The following is a 16,198-nucleotide window of genomic DNA, read 5'->3' as shown; positions in this document are numbered from 1 at the left end:
CGAGTTGATTCCTGTTTGCACTCCCCATTACGCTGCCCTGGGAATCTGCAACCAGAGGCAGGTTCCTTGGTAGAGGGCACTTGTGAGTCTGTGAGTGCCCACTTGGAAATGCCCGCAGTAGTGGCCAGCGAGTTGACCCTGAGGTCTGCCCCCCAGCCCGTCTCCCCCCCAGCCCATCTCCCCATCTGTCACATGTGAGTTGCAGTGGATTTGCGTGTGGGATGATGCCGGTGTACCAGCCAGGCAACGTGTGCAGAGGTGTGAAGGAATAATGTGCATTGTTCTGGACACTGCTTCCTGCTCAAGGACTTTTCTTGGGGAACCACACCAAGTCTCTAGGTTGAGTTTGACACACCGAGTCTCTGGGTTGAGTCTGAAGCAGAAACCTGACTGGAGGGGACAGCATCAGAAGGTTAACAGTCTGGCCAACTGGCTGACATCAAACAAAGGTCCCTTTAGTCTTAATAGCTAAATGGATCAAAAGGCAGCAACACCTGCTCTTCTGGTCAGAGTAGTGGCCTTGGAGAAAAGCTGCTGCTAGATGGTCCAGGGCACTGGGACTGCCCTGCACATAGACCTCCCTCTGTATTTGAGCCAGCAGCTTGTCCAGATAGTGCTTGGGGGCCTGCCTGGCGGTGGAGGGCCCGTGACTCTTGCTTCAGCTTTCCCTTCCCACTGCCTGGCAGACCGGTGGTAGGAGGGTTGGTTGCCCTACTGGGGGCCACATCTTTTTCCGCTGCTGCCTGCTTCATGGTTATCACTTTCTCCCCGCCTGAAACGCCTTTCTGGGCTCATGGCATGGCTGGCACTCCTTGGTCCACTGTTTCTCAGGTTCACATAACCTCCTTATTGTCTGACCACCTTCCGAAAGGTGGCCCAATCCATCCTTCCTTATTTTTTTCTGCACTAACCACAAATAATTATTCATTCCCATATTACTTGCCTTCATCTTCCTAAATGCATTCTTCTCAAATGCAGGCACCATAACCAGGGGATGCCATGCCGTCATCCTCTTTCTGTTCCCAGCAACTGCAGCAGGGGCTGGGTCCTGGCAGTTGCCTAATATTGCTAGAATTAATGAATGAGAACAGAGTCTTAAAAAGGCAAATTCTGGCCAGGCACGGTGGCTTACGCCTCTAATCCTGGCACTTTGGGAGGGCGAGGGGGGCGGGTCACTTGAGATAGGAGTTCGAGACCAGCCTGACCAACATAGTGAAACCCCATCTCTACTAAAAATACAAAATTTAGCTGGATGTAATGGTGCATGTCTGTAATCCCAGCTACTCGGGAGGCGGAGGTTGCAGTGAGCTGAGATCATGCCACTGCACTCCACCCTGGGCAACAAAGTGAGACTCTGTCTTGAAGGAAAAAAAAAAACAAAAGAGGCAAATTCTACCTCACTTTTAGTCCCAGTTGCCCAGGTCTGCTTTATTTTGGCCAAAAATTATGTTGCGTCCTCCCACAATGAGACCCCTTCCTTGCCACAAACAAATAGAGCTCTGCCTGGAGACAGCGTCAGAACCACTCCAGATGGAGTCTGTGGCCTGGTTCCATTCTATCAGAACTTATCGAAGATCCTGAAACATTTTCTGCAAGACACACTCCAGGATCTTTTTGGAGCCTGGCTCCCATGCCACGGTCCCCTCCTTCCCGTCTTCTAGGATTCTACAGTAAGATCTTGGATAGGATGGGTGGGGCCAGCAGGGTCTGCTTGTGAGTAACCAGCTGCCACTGTCGCTGTGCTAAGGGGGAGCCTGAGTGTTACTTTATCCCCTTTTCACTTTCCTGTGGATAGAAGGTGGAGGTCTAGCCCCATGTTTTCTGGGCAATGTTTGTTCTGAGCACCATCATGGTCCCAGGCCTCCAGACGTGCTGTGTGGACCTGCTTTCCCAGGGCGGCTCCCGTGCAGGGGCTCATTCTACAGCCACACAGGCACATGGGAAGCCGGGGCTCCAAACCTTGTTGTGGTTTCTCAGGACTCTGGCTGTGGCTTTGCACAGCCCCCCTGCAACCTCCCAGGCCTCTCTCCAGCAGCTCAGGAGGCAGGAAGCCTAGGGTGGTGCTGCTGCCTCCTGCTGGAAGGATCTGGTGTCGGTAATGCATGGGCAGGGGAGTGTCCCGGTCGTGAGGAATTCTTACTCCTGGGGAGGAGCGGCAACCTGGAAAAAGTCCTGATTCTTGAGATTCAAAGCATGAGTCTGAAGCAGCTGGAGCCAGGCCAGCCTTACCTGTGCGGGGTGTTCTGCCCTCCAAACACCTCGGACACAGGCTGCAGAGTTTGCTGGGTGAGAAGGGAAGATCCCTGGATGGCTGGGGAATGTTGACAAGACGCGAATCCCTGGGGACGGTTGGGATTTACCTTTGTAGCCCTCTCCTGCCTGCACCTCGTTCTCCCTCCAGATAAGGGAATCATCCACCCAAACACTCTGTGCCCTGCGGCTGTGTCACCCTCGCTGTGCTCTTGGCAGTGCCCTGTGATGCATGATTAAAGCAACTGAGAGATTTAATTTCTTGGTTGTCTTTCCCTTTTCAAAATGAAAGTTTTAAGTGTGGGAACTTTCTTACAACATGATTATTCTGTACATTTCCAAAGAAAGAAGAATGTGCCCTACATCTCAGGCTGCTCTCCAGCCTGCACCCAAGCTGATTTTCTTCCCAGAGACTGTGCTAGGCTTTGTAGTAACACTCCTCCCCGCTGCCGCATGCGATTTTGCAGAGCGGCATCCTTCTTGCTTCTCCAGCTTATTCTCTGTTTGTCTCATGCTCCTATAAATACTCAGGCCCTGCCACAGTTTCTTTAGCAAGCTGTCACTGAATCCTCAAGATAATTTAAGAGGAACACGTTTTTAAAGTGGCCTTCTCCAATCGCCTGTATCAGTTAAGAGTTAAAAGCAGGACAGTCTGGTGCTCTGGAGCTTGCTTGTTTTCTGGAAAGGAAGAAAACCCTTAGTCTTTGGGGTCTCCAGCCTCGACAGGGCCGTGTGGCTCGGTGGCCAGCAGGTCAGAGGCCTCTGCCTTTCATTCTCTTTGAATTAGATCTCGGAGTCTCCCCAGTACTGACTGTGGCTCTGCGCTGACTCACGCTCTGCCTCTGTGGCTAAATCACCCCACCCTGGGGACCTGAGTGTGCTTGGCTGTGAAGCGATGGCTGAGATGTGTTCCCACTTCACACAGGGGTCTCCCGGAACAAGGCCGAGGCCCAGGAGGGCAGGCGCACCAGGATGTGGGCTGGCTTTTATTGTGTAGCTTTGGATAGGACCAGCCACGTCCCCAAAGCACAACAATTTATGTCAACTGACATCAGTGCCAACTTGGCCAGTTTTATGTGAGCGCCATGGGCAACACCAGCATTGTCCAGAGGAAGCTGAAAGTTGGGGTGCCAATCCCAGGCTTCGCTCTCCCCCTCGCATGAGAGGTGAATTTGGGCAAGTCCTTTCTGGGCCTTGGTTTATGGATGTGACCCTGGCCACCTCTGCAGGCTGTGTAAGAACCAGGACCCCAAGGATTTGTTGTTTTCTTCTGAACACATCTCCGTGTGCATATCTAAGGGCCACTGGAAAGCCAGCATGTCCAGAACCAGATCTTTCCCCCCGCCTGCATCTCTGTCCTTCCAAACTCAGCCTGCAGCCCCCATTCACTGCCCCGGACGACTGCAGACCCTGGAATCTAGCTCGACTTCCTCCTCCTGCCTCCGCATCCCTGGGTCGAGTGGATTTACCCTCAAAACACCCTTTGTCCTTCCTTTCCACCCACCTTCCACTGCTCTAGTCCAGAACTCCAGCAGTTTTCTTCTTGGCCATTGGAACAGCTTAGTCTCCCTCAGTCTGTATTCTCTCCCACTCCAGTTACCAGAGTCACCTTAGCAAGACTGGCAAACTCCTTCTCAAATCCCTGCTTATCCTTGAAAACCTAGGTGACACATCACCCCTTCTTTCTGTGGATTTTCTAGAATAACGAAGTCCACCCTCCTTCCTGCCTCATCCACACGCCGCTGGGATGTTACTGCTCTGGCAGCATTGTCTCTAGGTTTCTATGAGAGCCTGTCTGCTGTGGGATCACAGCTGTTTTCCCCAGGTCTGTGAACTCAGAGGGATGGACCATGTTTAAATTCATCTTTTGTCTGCAGTCTATTTAACACAGTGCCGGCTCCGAACCTGCTCTGTTTGTTTGTTGAATTGCAATAAACTGATGAACTGAACCAAATCCCCTCACGTCTAATCTCAGCAAAGTGCTGCCACCCTATTTTCTGTTTTCATTTCAAATATATACATTTGTATAATTCTATTTGTTCTGTCTATATACTTTCTTATATACTATTCCTATATTATGTACCTATATTATATATATTATGCATGGATCTCATCCTAATAGTTTAAAGTATCAGTGATTTGTAGTTACTAGCTTTTCAACACTTCAAACATAGAAATGATTCACTGTAACTTCGTATCCTTCCTTTACCACTATTTTACGTGGTAGGTGCCTTAATCAATGTTTACGGTATCACTGTAGGGCTTAAAATATCAGAATAAATGGCTCATCCATGATATTGACACTCAAACTATAAGATCTGTCCCCTTGTCCTGGTATGCTATGAACAAGCAATTATGATTATAGTTTTTTTAAAAGAGCATTAGCCAGATACCCTAGCTATGTATTTTACTACAAAGGATCCAAAGTTATAATTAGACGATGAGCTGAGCTTTCTGAATGCATCTTGGATGTTTTCCCTGACCATACTGGAGACCTTGCTTGACTGAAGCTCATCCTAGGCGCCCGTCCTACCTGCAGTGTGCTCTGCAGTGCTCCTGCGGCTCTGGGGCCTAAGCCTCATCTAGGTGCCTGGGTCTGAGGGCGGCAGGTCAGATGCACAGGGGTTGGAGAACCTGGCATCCCATAAATAGTGTCACCGAGGAGCAGAGGCAGACCCAAGTCATTTGGAAAGCCTCTGACCATCGTAAGTTCTCCATGAGGAAAGTCACCCCATGACTAATGGCACTGCCACGTGTCTAGGAAGCATATCTTATGCCATCCCCCTAGGAAGCCAGGAAGATGGGTCGTGATAATCGGAGGGGTCAGTCCTTTCTTAGACGTAGCCTGCAGTACACTGCTGTTCCTGATCTCAGCGAAGAGCAGCCAGCTTTCCGACTTTTGTCAGAAACTGTGTTATAACTGCCTTGAAAAGGCAGGGCTGTTGTCTTCCTGTTCTAAGCTGGTTGCTGTGAGTCCCTCATGGCCAACCCAACCCTGAGTGGGCTCCCATGACCAGGACCATCACCTTGCCTGCCCATCTCCTTTCGAAGATGGGAGTGCGTCTGTCTAGAGAGACGGGTGATGTCCCGGGCTCCCAGTGTTGGAGGGAAGGCTACGAAGCCACCCTGCCTCCCTGGGCCACCAGCCTGGAACCCTCGTTCTTAGATGTGGTCAGGGGCTCCCATTCCATCCTGATACCCGCTGAAAGCGTCATCTCCACTAAATGCAGCAGTGATAGTTCTCAGCACACACGGAAACCATTAGCTGCTTGTGTGTGTCATCTGGTGTCGCCAGTGAGTGGTCTCAACGTCAGCCTGCACATTCCTCCAGGAGGTCCCTTCTCAAACAGGTTCTTTCAAGACGCCTCTCTGAGGAAGGTCCCGCACCACTGAATTCCCTAGTCACTCTATTCCTCATGGAATTTCCTATGACCTAGCCTGGGACATAGTGACCAGGACTGCATCCCGTATTGACCCCCAGAAAAATCTCCATACTCCTCTAAAACTGAATTATCTTTATCTTCCCATGAAACTGACAGCGTAGCCCCCTCATGCTATTTTGGACATTGGTAAATGCCTCCTTAACTTTGACCTTGGGGTATAACCAAAGGCTGTGACTATCAGTATAATTAGCCTTTCTCTGCTAATAAATTTTAACGAATTGTTCCACAAATAATATGTTGAGATGGCTAATCAGTTTTCAGTTTTATGGCTGTAACGAGTTTTATAGCATCTAAATAAGAGAATTAAGGTGTTACTAAACATTAGTAAAAATGACTAAACCTAAATCCATACATATGTGAGGGTTATAAATAATATATTTTTAGATTTCAAATAGAAAAGAAAAAACTTGGATTATTAGCTTTGGGAATTTTCAAGAAGAATTTTGAGGTCTGTCAAAATCATTCTTTTTTCCTGACTTCATTAAACAAAAATATTTCCTGACCCAGACTAACATTGTGTAAGGTGTTATTCAGGGATTCCTTTCGTCATCTTCCCACCCTGTCACTCGCGGTAAAGACTAGAAACGGAGCGCTAAACATTAGGCAAAAGGCAAACTTCCCCCACCTCAGTTCATGCTGCTAAAGAACTTAATATGCACAAGTGGTGGTCATTGAAGCAGGGCTGGAAAGGGCACTTCCATAAAGAGATAATCGCTGAATGACAAAGGCTGCAGAGACTCCACTCCAAGTGGGCTCCGGACAGGCTGGAATTGGCACGGATTCTGCATACAAATGCAATTACCACTCTTAACAATAGGACTCCATTAGTCAGGAGGTGCCTGGTTCTGCCGGCTGTCTTGATCGTGTACTACCCTGACCAGCTTTCTTTTTGCAATACACTCAGAATCAGTGAAGGACCAGTGTGCGTGATTTGATCTAGAACTCTTTGCACCCTCTGTTTTGTGGTCTTATTGGTGTTGCAATACATTACCAAGGATGATGTGAGAAAATGCAACCCATCACTTTTGTGAATTCTTCATTTAATCTCATAATAGTAGATATTTTCCTCATCTTTCCTGAAATCCTCCAGTCATTTGGGGAAGGCACTTGCCCTCTTTTGGAGCTTCCTGCTTGAGAAGCCGTCAAAAATTGTGATGGACTGGGATGTTCTCCAGCTGCTCCAATGGGGAGTGTTCACGGGTCGTGAGGTTTCCCGTCATCCTTGGGGATGCGCTGGCTGTTTCTCTTCCTAGTTCCTGCCAGTTGTTCCCAACTCTGTAGCCTGGAGGGGCTCTAGAGAGGCCATCCAAATCCTTCCTAACCTGGCCTCCCTCCACGATTGTCTTTTCTTTGGAGTCTGCTTTGCCAGGTCGGGCACCCTGGCTTCCTTAATCTCCTCCTCACCTGCCTTTTACGTCCTGCACCTGTGGTTCCCACCTTCAGTCCAGAGGGCTCCCTCTCACCACAGCTCTGTCCTGACCCTCAGCCCAGGGTCCCAGGGCAAGGGGCATGCATGGAGTTGTCTTCAGCAGCTTCACACTCCTCCCAGTCTCCCAGCGCCTGGTGCAGAGCTTGTCTCTTAGGAGGTCCCTTGAAAAACGCCTGTTCAATTAATGCCCATTAGGACCCCAAATGGAAAGGGCTAAGACATTTTTATCAAAGTGGTTGTTTAAAATTCCACCTGTCCTTGGCCGGGCATGGTGGCTCATGCCTGTCATCCCAGCACTTCAGGAAGTTGAGGCGGGCAGATCACAAGGTCAGGAGTTTGAGAACAGCCTGGCCAATATGATGAAACCCCATCTCTACTAAAAATACAAAAATTAGCCAGGCATGGTGGTGCACGCGTGTAGTCCCAGCTACTCGGGAGGCTGAGGCAGAAGAATTGCTTCAACCCAGGAGGCGGAGGTTGCAGTGAGCCGAGATTGTACCACTGCACTCCGGCCTGGGCAACAGAGCGAGACCCTGTCTCAAAAAAACAAAACAAAACCAAAAATTCTACCTGTCCTTGACCATCATATCAAATGGTGAAAGCATGGCGTACACAGCAAAGCATTTCACAAGCTCCTCCTCTCTGTGGTGTCAAACAAGTGGCATGGAGCCTTATGGCATTCCCAACCAGTCAGGTTCCAAGCCCACTCATTGATCCACTGCAGAATTATTAGTGTCACTCGAGGCCACTTTGTGTGTTGGCTGTGATGATCCAGAAATGAAGCAGGCACAGCGTGCTTCAGGAGGATGTGGTCACTCAGGGCTTGGAACTAATGGTAGGAATTCTACCATTTTACAAGAAGATTCTAAATTCTGGGAAAGATGCTGTTTAATGAATCTGAGTCAGAATTCCTGTTATCTTTTAAATATTGCTTGCATCTCCAAAAGCCTTTGGATTGCAGTTGGTCCATGTTATTTTCATGAAAATGTACAAATTAGAATTCAGGCCATTTTGTTGCAGTACTATTTTACAAATTAACCATTTCAGCAAAGGAGAGAATGGCTGGTTTGCAATGATATATTTCATTGTTCCTTTCTGAAACCACATCTGAACAAAAGGTGAATCATCAGTGGTGTGACTCATCAGATTAGTCTGACAAAAGAATTACCAAAATAGGGCTGGAGAGAAGAAATTTCAACTGCTTATGAGCAAAGATTATATTAGTAATTTATCCATAAAACATTTTCTGAAATAATTACAGCATATTGTGACAAGAAATATGGAAGATAAGCCAGAAAAGTTTTACTAAAGAAAACGGAAACTGGAATCTCTTTTAATCATCTTTCATGCTGAGATGGTTTTAATTAGAGTGGCACAATTGGTCTAGATCACAACCGAAGGGATGTCTGTCATCTTAGAAAACAATGTAGCTGTGTCAACCATCTCAAAATTTGTCAAAAATATCACTTTTGGTACTTGGAGTTTCAGTGGTCTAGGAGGAAGGCCATCAGTCCTCTGCCGAAGAAGGGTTACTCAGCTCTGAGTCAGTAGATTTGCAATAAGGGAGAGGTGTTTTCCACCTGAGAAATGCCTTGTGACTCTCCACACTTTTACCCTTCTGTGCATTGTCTGTGGAAGCCCATAGTTCCATCCCTTGCATAATTGTAAGAAGCAGTTCCTGGGATTTCAGATCTGGAAGGGACCCTGATGATGCCTTAGTGCAACCCCAGAGGACCTGGAGACTGAACAGACACCCCACCCAAGAGAGAGGGCAGAAGCTCAGCCCTAACCTTGCAAGTACACGGCAGGCTGTCACGGGCTGATGGTTCTCACCTTTCGCTTGTCGTCCTGGTGGGTTTTTTTTTTCTCCCTGAAATTGCATGAAGACCTTTTGTCCTTTTGATGCTTTTTCCTAGTCCTCTGTATTTCCATGACAGAATTATTTTTCATAGAGAAATATGTACCACCTCCCATGGCAAAGGTACACATTTATTACAGGGCTGTATTGCTAAAGCCCCAGGCAGCCAGGTCTTGAACACAGTATCCTCTTCGTCTCCCTGGGCCAGGCATTACTGGAAACATGGTGGACAGCTATGCTGCTCGGAGAGGGTAATTGGATTTCGAGTGAAAAGCAGTGTTTAAATGCAAGACAGGCAGGGTCAAATTCATTGCCCTCCAGGGCTTTTGGCCTTCCAGAAAGCAGGGTATGACAAATTACAATGTGTGAACACTGGCAGCTGTGATGGCCCCACCTGTTCTCAAGCCTCTGGGACAACCACAGTCATGTGACATTTTAAGATTTATTTTGAAATTCCTTTAAGCTACCCAATCCCAGGGTGTTCCAGGCATCCCATGGTGCACACGGAGAAGTGGGTTGTAATGGTGGTGTAGGGACTCACAGCAAAGTTCCCGAGCTCCCGGACTGAGGCCCTTGCAACTAAGAGCCAGGCTTTGATCTGACCGCAGGGACTGTGACCTGAGCTACATACACTTTCCCCTGCTGCTGGGATTGTATCTCTACAGATTCATATGCAGGAATTCAAGGAGGACTTGCCGGTAAGTTTTCATGTGAGACAAGACATGGACTTAGATTTGTAAAGCCTTTGAAATTTGGAGATGCCCTCTGGCTCACTGTGAGTCTATACTTCCGCGATGCTGTGGCCCCCCATGTGCACTGCTACTGGGTCACCTGAATAGGTGATTCTTCCTGCTCAAGGACTCACTGGGTTTTGAACAGTTTTCTACCAAAGAAACTTCTATTCTTAAGCTTCTGACATTTGGGGGTTGACTCACAGGACTGACTGCAAGCTGCAAAGTCATCCAGCTCAATCCCCATTGCTTACCCTCCCCTTTCTCTTTGCTCAGTGGGACCCTGAGGGAAGTTACCTGTCCCTGTGTATCAGCAACTCTCAGCCACCGCGGCAGAATTAGACAGACCTGAGGCTTCCCAGAGCCAGTCCAAGTATCTGTTCCTCCTAGTATACCAGTGTTTGGTAGTCAGGTAGGATTACATAAGCCCTCTTAGCTGACATAGTAGATTAACCATATGGCCCTGGCCTTTCACGCTGTAAGTGGTGCACCCGTGATGTTGGCACCCTTAACCGACTGACTTCTCAGTCTTTGTCCTGTGACTCTCTGTTCTTACTTCTCAAGTTTCATGCTTACCGAGAGGATGCTAGATTTGTTCCTGGACCTGTTTATACAATTAGTACCCACTATTGAAATGATGTGATTATTGAATGTCATGCAAACCAGTAAGGCATGAGAAGATAGTCATTGCTGTGAGTTCAATGCTTTGGAAAGAGTGGGCTACCACAAAATATTCAATGAAAAAGGCAGGGACAGGCCAAGTATGGATTCAGAAGGATTCTGATCTCAGATTCTGCCACCTTACTTTGCTCCACTTTAAAGACAGGAAAATTGGTGTGACTCATGGCGGATAACTTGGTACTGTAGTGGGGGTGCCCACATTCAAAGAAAACATCTGGGCCTCACCTCTGAAGGCTGCCTTAACTTGAAATCATTTAAATGTAAGATTTCAATTCATGCGATTCAAATTAAAATAACATATTTAAGTTAGGTACATGTCATTTTTTTATGATTTCCCCATTGATTGATTTTTCAATTAATGGACCAGAAGTGAGCTTTCACTCCCTTTATCATCTCTTCCTGTAGACCTCAGAAAACTCTCATCCAACATAATAACCACCTTAAGAGTAATTGTTAAACTTTAATTATTTCCGTTATAACATGATAGGGAATTTAGGAAGCAGCATTTGATGAGCTCTCTATGTTCAACTTGGTAGTCATAGTGCAGTCTTTATTTGAATACTGGTTCATTTCTTGAGTTTCACACTAGTTTGTTTCATTGACAGGACTCAATGAAATAAAGGCTTTGGGAGGCAGTGGGAATCCAGCCGAAATATTACTCTGCAGACGTCCTGGGACCAAAAGCCTTCCAGGGTAACTTCTGTTTGCAGCAGAAGTTTGGCTGTTGTAGGAATGTTTTGTCATTGTGATCACTCCAAAGGGAGTGATTTTAAAAATCAGGAAAGAAAGATCTAAAATTCCACTTTTCTTCAAACACTACCTCTTCCGGGATGCTTCTCCCATTTATAAGGGGGTGACAGTTGGGTCTGCTGGCTATCAAGGGCCACATCTCTGTTCAGTTTCTGAGGATACCACCAAAATCACCCGTCTGTAAAATTGCATCTGCAGTAAAACTCTCAATGAGTAGTCATGCATTTTCCCTGTTCATATGAGATAATCAGAGCAATCACAGTGCCTCAGCCTCTATCTAGTGAGTCTTCCTAACTCTTGGCAAATTTCTGTGGTGCTTGGTCACTCCCAGTTCTTTTAGCAAGTGGACCAGTGGCTGATGTATTGGGATTCATGTAGAGTGGTGGTTGAGCCAGTTCAAAACAGTGACCACTCGAGTAATTCCTGAAAAGACAGATTTCTGCCCTTCAGAGACTTATTCAGTCACTTTTAATATCACTTTTTATAGGAGTGAGTTCTGGATTTAGAGCTAAATTCATTTAAATTATTTCAGTTACGTTAGACAGTATTCATATATATATTTTATATATATATACATATATATGTATATATGTTTTCTGATCACCCACAGAATATTACGTAGGTTTAGGCTGAACAGCTCATTCTCTGAACCTACCCTGGATGTCTTGACTCACTGTTGCTCGGTTGCGTTAAAGACAGTATGAACTTTAGCTCCCAAAGTGACAGAAGCTGAAGTCTGAGTATATGCCGGGTCATCTGCACTCTGCACTTCCTAACGTACTGATGTTAGTGAAGGGTAGTTTTGGGTCAGCATTATAACCCTTCATTGATTCAAAATTCTCTTTTGCACTATGAGTGGAGTGAAAAGTTTCCCATTAAGCAAACTTCTCTGATCTGTTGCTATCATTGAGTTTCTAATTTGGAGGAATTGTTGAAGAAAAGACCTGCATGGATGCCTCATTTTAACCTCCTGATTGGCAATTGCCAAGAACAGTCAGCAGCTTGGTGTGCCATGCCAGGCTGCTGCAGGGGCCCCTCCTCCCTTCCTTCTGCCAGGAGGCCTTACTAGTTTGTGTGTGCGTTACAACACTCTAAGGTGGGGGTGGTTTCGGTAAGGTAGGCTTTTTCAGCCTCAGTACTATGGACGTTTGGGACTGGATAGCTCTTGGTTGGGTGGCTGCCCTGTGCAGGCAGCATAGGATGTCAGCAGCATTCCTGGCCTCTACCTGCTAGATAACCAGCAGCAGCTCCTCAGTGGTGGGCAACTGAAAACGTCTTCTTCCAGACTTTGCAAACGGCCCATTGATTGAGAACCTCTGTGGTTAAGGAATGTGCTAATGTGGACTTCGGTGCCCATCTCTATCTGTGGTTTCTTCTGCCTTCCCCGAGACAAGGTCTCCAGGTGGCCCAACTTTGCTTTTGCTTTTAAGGAACCTGGGCCAGAGGCTGGGATGCTCTGTCTGGATTGGAGGCGTAGATGGCCAGATCTAGGCTTTCCCTTGGGGGAGAACCCTGATGGGTTCAAGATTGTGTAACCTCAAGCCTCTTTGCTCTCCCCATGTCTGTGTTCTTAATGTAGAGGACAGTAACTTTGAGCAACTTTTTAGAGGGTGTTTGGTTTGATAATTGTTTTTTGATAATTTGGTGGATCACTAAAATTATTCTCCCGTCTAAACTTTAAAAAAAAGAACTTATAACATTTCTCACTACTTTTATATTTTGTGAAAAATTACATTTGCAAAAAGAAAAGAAAAAAGGATAGCAATCCTTCTGAAGGTTTTGACTATATCTTAAAATCCTAAATTACTGATGAAGGCCAAACACAGCTTCTTCTTGTTGGGAGTTTCTGCTGTATTCTTGTTGATGTCAGTCATACAAACAAACTTCAAATTAAAAACCACAAGGAACAGCTGTAGGGGCTCTGGAGCGGGGATTCTGCCCCGGGACAGGCAAGCGGCACAATCCTTGAGAGTTCCCAGGAAATAAAATTCCACATTTGGTGTGAGCAGCCCAGGTCTTTCCATGGTATTCCTAGCACATATGGTGTGGTTTCGAGCCTTTGATCTATACCCTCTGAAGGGACTATATTTTACTGCCTTTCCAGAACACACAGCCCAGGGCTCATGGCTATCAATTCCAAGGGAGCAAGCCATCAAACTTATACCAATTCTTGAAACCACTAAGATACATTTGCAAGATAAATGGGTTCAAGCTCTCCCACATCCCATGGTTCTATACTTGGGGTGGAGTATTTAGAGGTAGCTTAGAATTACAATCAAGTAAGGTCCTTCACTTTTTGTCTGACAGAATCATCCCGGCATGGCCCCAGATTGTTCTTGCATTTGTGGGTAAACATCATTTGTCACTCATAATAAGAAAGTGGGAAGAGGAGAACGTTAACATACCTATAGATAATACATGCACTGTTCCTGCATGTGTCACAATTAGCTGTGTCTTGCCCCGTCCGATATGAAAGCCTACAAGATAAGAACAGGAGAGCATTACAAGCGGTGGCTGGGGGTCACTGGCTTTATAGAGCAGATGCCTCAAATCAGATGCCTTCCCAATGCCAAGCTCATCATGGTCATGGAAATTGATTAATGCGTGTTTCCCAGTTTGCTCCTATCTCTGCTTTCCTTGTACAGAACCAATGCAACACTACAGCTAAGATGGTATTTAAATTAAATTTAGAAGTGAACATAAGCTCCTGGATGAAGTAAATAATATAATTTTGTTATAAGCACAGGGAATTTCGGATGTTTCAATGCAGATTTATGGTGTTTTGAAGAAACTTTGAGGGAAAACCAACCACAGATACATATGCTGACTCCATGGCTTATGTTTGCTCTACCCCCGCCTGTCCTGCTAGAACCCGGACTGGCTAAGTGCAGCCTGCGGGCCAAATCCTGCTGGGGCCTGGTTTTGTCCAGCAAACTAAGAATGGATTTTACATTTTTAAGTGCTTGAAAAAGAAATTGAAAGCATATAATATTTGTGATACATGGAAATGATCTGAAATTCAAATTTCAGTGTCCATGAATAAAGTTTTTACTTTTGTCAATAAAATGGTGAAAATTTTTATGAAAATACCTATTTCTAATGTCCTCAATTTTGCGTCTTGGTCTGCAAATCCCTGAACATTTACTCTCCGGCTCTTTAGAGAAAAAAAAAATGCCAAGCCTTATGTTAGAATGTCTTCCTGTCATTGCCATAACTTCCGAATTACTTTCCCTGACTTTATTCTCTGGTGAGTCCTGTCAGACCCCCGAGGCCAGGCAGATTTTGGCCTTTGTGGGAGAGGTTGCTGATTCTCCCCGCTAGTTAAAAAATTAATAATAATAACCTTGGGGTCTTTCTGTAGTATATTGTTGAAGGTTGTATAAACATAAAGGGGTTGATGATGAGAATTTTCTGGACTAGGCTGGAGTTGCCTTGGCTATTTCTTGGTCCAGCCACCCAGGAACAGTTGGGGGGTGTTTTGTGTTCTCACGGTTTCTCCTATTGCATCCAGCCTTTCCTCTCTGACATTTTTAACATGCAGATTTGTATTTTCTGAATATTATTTTATGTCCAGGCACAGAAATGATAATGGGAATGTTAAATTTGTGGCAGGAGAAAAGCTTCCATCTGAATTGGCTTATAAACACTTTGGGGGCAAATTTCCATGTACAGAGCTACTCACCAGAGTAACAGTGTGCACAGAAGGTCTTCTGTCAACACTGCTAGTCAGTATTTTTTATCCCCTTTGCTATGTAAACTTCTCTGCATCATGGGTTCTAAATTGAAAATAACTTGTTTTCCTCATTATATTTTGTGTTACATCAACATTTGACAAAAGGATTGTCTGCTACATGCCGTGAGTGTCTCAGTGGGCTTGCAAAACTCAGACCTGACCTCTCAGTTCTGTGCAGTTCGTTGATCAAGTGACCATATTCTGCTCCAAAGTGTTGCCAAGCACTTCCTGTGATTCATCATATTTCAACCGGAATTGGAGTGACAGTATGGCTGTCTCTATTGTCTTTTCATCATCACCTCCCACACTGGGTGCCTTTGGAACCCCACATCAGGCCATTCCATTCTCCCGTTGGCTTTGTCAAGGGAGACGGGGATGAACAGCCTGTGCCCTCCCTTCCCCTTGTTCCTCATCAGACACGGTGATTTTTCAGTCCTTACCCCTTTCCTCCTCATGGCAAGCCCCAAGAATGTATTCCTCCTGCACCTTCCCACCTGGCTCCAGATTTGTCCACCCCATGCCAAGACTCTTCCACATGGTGACATCACTCTTCTCCCTTCTCTCTTGCCCTATATAGACTTATAGCCTTTTTCCATCAGCTAATTCTACTGGAGCTTGGCTCTAAGCTCAGTGCTGACCAAGGTCATTTTGCACAGTGAAATAAGTGCCATCTTTGAGCTCAGGTGCTAGCACGGTCCATGCTGAATGTGTTGTTAAACAGTTGGTTTGGGTTGCATATGAGGTACTGTGCTACTATTGTGTTGTGTTGGTGGGTATAAACCTACAGTCAGGAGAAAGAGTACCTAATACTTGTCTATAGGTGCTAGTCATATCCAAATTTTAGGTTCTTACAGTGGGCCAAACCGGGGATATTTAACAATTTTCTGAAGGCATTCTTTTTGTGCTCACAGGAAAGTGTGAATTCTAAGCTTATGCAACCTTCCTGCCCTAAACCTCAGGGCAAATCTCTATCAAGCCTCATCAGCATCAATGCTCCTTTCTTGCCCAGTGTCCAAGTTTCCCAGTGCCTCACTTGCATTAGAGCCCTGAGCCTTCCAATTATGCTAGCCTCACTTACAGAGGAGAATACAGTCACACTTCAGGTCCAGGATCTCATTATTCTGAGACCCCAGGCTTCTGATGCTCCCTGTCACCTTGCTGGTACTCTGGGGCCGGTGTTCTGCACCACATGTAATTGGCAGCTTGGGATAGGCAATGGACCTGACAATGACAGGACAGAGGCTTCAGGCACCTGAAATGGACAAGAGGAATCTTCCAGGACCTTGGAGTTCTTCAGTAAGAAGTTGCTTTTCTTTTCTTTTT

The 16,198-nt window shown here is 46.1% G+C and overlaps 2 protein-coding genes across 3 annotated transcripts in view; one reads left to right on the top strand and one right to left on the bottom strand.

Moving 5' to 3' along the window:
• Positions 1-16,198, top strand: part of DOCK1 (dedicator of cytokinesis 1) — a 489,568-nt gene that overhangs the window by 168,852 nt on the left and 304,518 nt on the right. The gene's annotated exons all lie outside the window — the stretch shown is intronic.
• Positions 1-16,198, bottom strand: part of FAM196A (family with sequence similarity 196, member A) — a 57,891-nt gene that overhangs the window by 4,871 nt on the left and 36,822 nt on the right. Inside the window, exon 4 of the mRNA XM_011930178.1 lies at positions 13,548-13,619. Coding sequence (XP_011785568.1) covers positions 13,548-13,619 — 72 coding nt within the window. The remainder of the gene's footprint in view (positions 1-13,547; positions 13,620-16,198) is intronic.

The sequence above is a fragment of the Colobus angolensis genome, unplaced genomic scaffold (assembly GCF_000951035.1).
Source record: "Colobus angolensis palliatus isolate OR3802 unplaced genomic scaffold, Cang.pa_1.0 Scaffold85, whole genome shotgun sequence".
Classification (NCBI taxonomy): domain Eukaryota; kingdom Metazoa; phylum Chordata; class Mammalia; order Primates; family Cercopithecidae; genus Colobus; species Colobus angolensis.
This window is presented reverse-complemented; position numbering and strand designations above follow the sequence as displayed.